General features: G+C 34.0%; 2 protein-coding genes across 3 annotated transcripts in view; one reads left to right on the top strand and one right to left on the bottom strand.

Annotated features, from left to right (window-relative positions):
• Positions 1-196: 196 nt before the first annotated feature.
• LOC108577908 (vesicular integral-membrane protein VIP36) lies at positions 197-3,528 on the bottom strand. The gene is made up of 7 exons (XM_017941135.1): positions 3,296-3,528; positions 2,896-3,011; positions 2,530-2,727; positions 2,293-2,455; positions 1,470-1,636; positions 1,326-1,389; positions 197-1,245 (listed from the first exon to the last, which is right to left on the bottom strand). Exons 1-7 carry the CDS (start codon positions 3,408-3,410, stop codon positions 1,094-1,096), a joined length of 975 nt encoding a protein of 324 aa, XP_017796624.1. The 5' UTR covers positions 3,411-3,528; the 3' UTR covers positions 197-1,093.
• Positions 3,529-4,569: 1,041 nt separating this feature from the next.
• The window catches only part of LOC108577921 (eukaryotic translation initiation factor 3 subunit A-like), a 6,249-nt gene continuing 5,406 nt past the window's right edge, over positions 4,570-5,412 (top strand). For both annotated transcript variants that reach the window (XM_017941152.1, XM_017941151.1), the window contains exon 1: positions 4,570-5,032. In XM_017941152.1, the coding sequence (XP_017796641.1) occupies positions 4,911-5,032 (122 nt within the window). In that variant the 5' untranslated portion in view covers positions 4,570-4,910. The remainder of the gene's footprint in view (positions 5,033-5,412) is intronic.

The raw sequence follows: 5,412 nt of genomic DNA, 5'->3' as shown, positions 1-5,412 counted from the left end.
TATATATTATATATATATTTTTTTTATAAATATGTATTTCTTTTTACTGACGGTTGTTTATGTTTTTCTAAGACAATTTTTCTTTACACAGTTTAATACATATTTATTTTGTATTTGGCAACAAACGACGTACATTATTTTCACAAATAATAACATTAAGTTTCTCAACAATTGTTTATTTCGAGATTTTGGTTCCCTTTCTTTTGTATAAAAAAGAATTATACAGTACGAAATCACTCTACAACTATTTCACATTGATAATGTTCAGTTTGCTTTATGTACAAATATAAAATCTACATCAATAAAGTCTTTTCAATCATACCGAATCCACAGATGTAAAGATAAGTCGAAGCGAAGAAGAACGCTTTCGTACATAGGAATCGATAAGTATTCCTAAAAAGCAATTTGTTCTTCTAATCGAAACACCCTAGCTACACGAGATGTTTCACGTAAACGGCGTGAATTCCAAAGTTGCTATGAAAAACTTCTGCACCTACATCTGCTCCTTTCAGAGCACATTTTTTCTTTTCTTTTCTTTTTTTTTTTTTTTTTTTTTTTTGTTTATTCGCTGTTACATTTCTCAACTTAAACTGTGATTCGTACGGAAGTGTTAGATACGTGATAAATCAGTTTCCGATTGCGTCTATTTAAAAAATATTTTCACTTGAGGCATCACAACGGTATATATTTACTTCTTACGCGAATAATTCAACTTATTTCTAGAAAATTCATTGCAGCAACTTAATAGCATGAAAACTTTGGTAAAGGAACTCTGTACTGGTCGTGTTAAACATTAATAGAGCTAAAGTAGCAGATGGCATAATTCGACACGTCTTATTTATCACTGCTGCGATAGTTTATATATTATTACGATTCTTTCGTTTCCTGATGGCGTATTTTCGTTCAAATATCTCTCAAAACGATGTTCTCAGAAACCGAGATAATGGCTGTCAATATTAATCGTTACTTGCTACACTAATATCCAAGGAAACAGTCTTATGAACACTTTATGACTATACCTTATTTTAATAGAAAGAACCTCCGATATAAACGAGAAATTCAAAAGCAGAAATAGTTTATAACGCACCGTGATTTAGTAAAAACGTTTTCTACTGTTCTCTTGATGTTTCTGGTACCACATAATGCCTATCACGACACAGGCGATTAATGCCAACGCGCCCACGAGCATTAAAAGGAAAAACATTATTCTACTTAATGCAGATTGTTTTGGATCGTCTATGTGCTCTGTAAAAATAATAATAAAAATCTGAAAGATGCAAGTATCGTTTGTCGTATGCATTTCGTTTACTTTTTCGTTGCATTACCTCGCGGTGCGTCGAAATATGCAGCTGACGGTAAAATATTGGACCTATCTTCTTGATCTTTAGGCTGAAATAGATTGCGGTAGACTATCGTAACGAACGATACTTATTAAAAAGATAATAGACATATAAAAAGATAATGCTTACATCGTCTGGTAGGTCTAGTTCAAATAAACGAATAGATAAAATATCATGATTATCGGATAAATCTCCCGTTGTAGCCGAAATTCCGAAAAAATAGCTTGTAGGCAGTTTAATGTCTTTTACAGAAAAACACTCCTTCCATGCAGCTTTGTTTGCAAAGTCTGTGGAAACTGTAGTAAAAAAAAATTAGCATTGAAAAACATTTTGCACAAACACTTTATCTTTATTCTACATCTTTTTAAACTACCCTATTCCATGCTTACCCAAAATAAAAAACAATTAAAACTTATATATAAAGTTAATTAAATCTAACACATAAGCAGATATTTTTATACATTTATTTCATAAAATTTCATGCAAATTTTTCAGCTGCTCTTTAAACACAGGTATCACAGTTTATGATGAATTAATGGTAATATATTTTTTAATAATGGTATGTCAAAAGAAACAAAATGTAAGGGTGATAGATAATGCATGAAAAGATGGAGAAAATACCACTTGCTGAAGTGGAGGCACTCCATGATGAAAGCCAAGAGGCCTCAGGATAAGACCTTACTGTAATATTAATTTATAGAATACCACATGAAATAATATAATACATAGAAAGCACAACTATAAATATCTTTTATCTACATCAAAGAAATTGTACATGTATGTATATGTTAATTATGTTCACAATAACTGCTGCCATTAAGAAAGTTACCGTTGAGAAGAAGAAAATATTGAAAGACTTGTCGATGATACATGTGAGCGAGTGAATATTACACACAGTTATATGATAAAATTTTTGCATTCCTAGAAATATTGTATACCTGTACACACTTACCAGTTAGTGTATCTCTTTCATATCGTACAGCAACATGTGTGTCATGTTCTAAATTTCTAAAATTTGCTTCACAACCTGCAATTTGTGTATGTGTTCCATCACGATCATGATCATAATGTAAGGAACCATTATTGACCATGGCAGAAATATACGGATGTTGGTGCTACAAAATTCAAATTTATCATTATAACTTTGATAGTTTTACTCCATGATGAAACACATGTTACTCTTACATACATTATGTGGGCCATTGTGGTTACTGTAAGTGTCTAAGATTATGGCTAATCCTTGGAAATAATCTTGATTTCCAAACACAGGACCTGTTCTCATTCTTTCTTTTGCATACCAAATAACAAAACCATCACCAAATAAATCTCTTCCCTTTCCATGGACTTTAAAATGAACTTGAACCTCCCAATTTCTTACATGACATGGCTAAGTGAATAGATGCAAGGAAAGCATTTCTATTAGAGTTTAATTACATTAACTTCATAGTTTTATCAAAAAAATGTCTTATTTATTCAGATATGTGTATAAAAAAAGTAATATCACTTTTTCTTATCATTTGTAGTTTATAAAGCTGCAAAACAGCTTCAAACTTACAACAGAATTCCATATGGCACCTTGTTTACTTTGTTGGTCTGGTGTTATTCTTACGTAGTTATTTGTTACCATTGTACTACCCATAAAATCCCAATAAGGTATAATCATTCCAGATCCTAAACATATAATAGACATTTATGTAACCTGTTTCCATTAATGCTACTAAATAAGTTAAAGCGATATCTTGTCCTTGTTATAATTAAATTCATTGCTCGATTAAAAAGAGAAATACAAAGAATTGATATTTTTTAAAGAAAGGGGATTATGTTATTGTAACATATCATCGTATCTGTCATAGAGCACGGTGGTATTTGTTTCACTTAAAATGCAAAAAATTTACACGTCATAGCACTTCATACTAGCAAACGTATTAACATAAACGAATCCAAAATTCACAAACCTTGATATGGTCTGATCAAAGAATGTTCTCGTTTCATATAGTCTTTTGTGTTCCATTCTGCTGCTACTAATTCCAACACACTTACAATTAATACCCAACACGATATCACGTTCATTTTATATATTTCATACGGATACAACGATAGAACTATCAATACTAATTTTTAGGTTGTTATCTCCGATGATTACGACGCGAAATCTGCAAAAGCTACTACCGGAATCATCATCGCATTGTCTTCGATACCTTGAAATTAGTTATTCTAGCAATGTAGCCAGTAGTAAAAGTCAAAATATACCTTAAAAGTATATCTAGGAAGTTTTATCGAAAGCAGTTGTTATGTGGCTCATGTGGCGCCCTGTATTGTGAAATCTAAAGCGCGCCGAATTCAAATTGCGCCGCTACGTATAGAAACATTGCTGAGGTGTAAAGCACTCGCTTCTAAAGGAAATATGTATTAATAAACAAATGCGAGGTACCAATAAAATTTATCCTCAAATAATCTTTGAGGATAAGATTCAACGTTACATTTCCTCATTCGTTAAATTTCCTAAACAAGATAATTCCCTCACATTCCCCAAGAATCCGCGCAACACAGTTAATGTTGCCTTGCGTATCTAGTGACATAAAGTAGCGTATGCAGTATTGCATAAAAATTATGTCACACTATAAACAAACTAAGGAAACGCGATTCAAATTTTTTAATTAATATCATTCAATTTTCTTTATAATTTCATCGAAGGTTTTTCTTTTTTAATTATCAACATTTCTACATATATTTCTATATATATTCTTTGAAATTGATCTAAATCAATCGTTCAGATTTGCAAATGGAAATATCACGTTACGCAAATCGCACGATATGTTGATAAATCAGAAACGAGTCCTAAATCTCAATGCACTGTTTTTTATCGAGTAGGTATTTCATACAAAGAACGCTAGCGAGCAACGATAGCAGCGCCTCGTCGTAATCGTGTTCATCGTGTTATTTGTCAACGGAATTTACCGCTACTACGGAGAGAATAGGGTAAAGGGACCGGTGTCGTGAGTGTGTACGTACGCTAGCGTACGGCATCGACGCTTTTTCGTCGTGAACGCGTAAATATTTATCGAATCTCCGTTTGGTGTTACATAAAAACCTTAATCGAATTATAAAGCCTGAGAAAGAGAGAATTGGCGATTCGTAAAAGGACGATAAATTTGTATGGGTTGCCCAGTACTCGTTTCGAAGTGATCTCTTGGCGCGTGCGTTTACGATTTACGAAATTAAGCGGCGGAATACATGGCGTCCCGTGTCTTTCACGTACGCTAAATCTCGAGTTGTACGATACATTGTTGCATGGTTCCTGGTTTCGTTTGGTATTCTATAATCAGGCGTGTTGTAATGTCGTGAATGTGTTGCGGAGGAAACACGAGAGACAAAAATAGAGAGATAAAAGATATATATACGTATCTGTGTGTAAAAGCGGAAGCAAAGTACAGACAGATTCCGTGACTAAACGACCGGGGGCTTGTTGCATTTACGCGGAGGGGGGGAGGCGAGTACGGTTTAAAGAAAAAGGGCGTGGAAAGGATTGAACGAGTTAATAGGCAGGACGTAAACGTACGCTAACATACTATGGGTAAGACGCCAAAGAAGGCGGCCCCTGGGGGCGATGAGAGGAATTTGTACAAACGGAGACTCAAGGCAACGACCGCGCCGTCGAATCCTTCCGAAACTAGCTTGCACAAGAGACACAGGTTTGTAAAAGCAATTAGCCCAAAATGAACGGCAAGTTTATCCACAGTTTCTCTGTTTAGTCTGTCGCTGTTTAATGTTTCCCAGTCACTGATATTTTTCGTATGGTGTTTACATGTAAACGATTCGACGAATCTTTCTCTCGTCTTTTTACGTAGGCCGCACCAGTCGCCGGATAATATCGTTTCTTTCATCGTAAATTTTTCTTATCCCTAATGTACGAGGATAAAGCGGGGCAAATGTCATCCAATTTTTACGACAGATAACCGGAGATATTTTCAGACGTTTCGTATATTATAGACACTTTGTTATATTTTTCTAAAATTGGTCAAATTGGAGAACGCGTTACGAATGTAATTCAAAACGAATGGGCAAACAGAAG

The sequence above is a fragment of the Habropoda laboriosa genome, unplaced genomic scaffold (genome assembly GCF_001263275.1).
Source record: "Habropoda laboriosa isolate 0110345459 unplaced genomic scaffold, ASM126327v1 scaffold801, whole genome shotgun sequence".
NCBI classification, from domain to species: domain Eukaryota; kingdom Metazoa; phylum Arthropoda; class Insecta; order Hymenoptera; family Apidae; genus Habropoda; species Habropoda laboriosa.
This window is presented reverse-complemented; position numbering and strand designations above follow the sequence as displayed.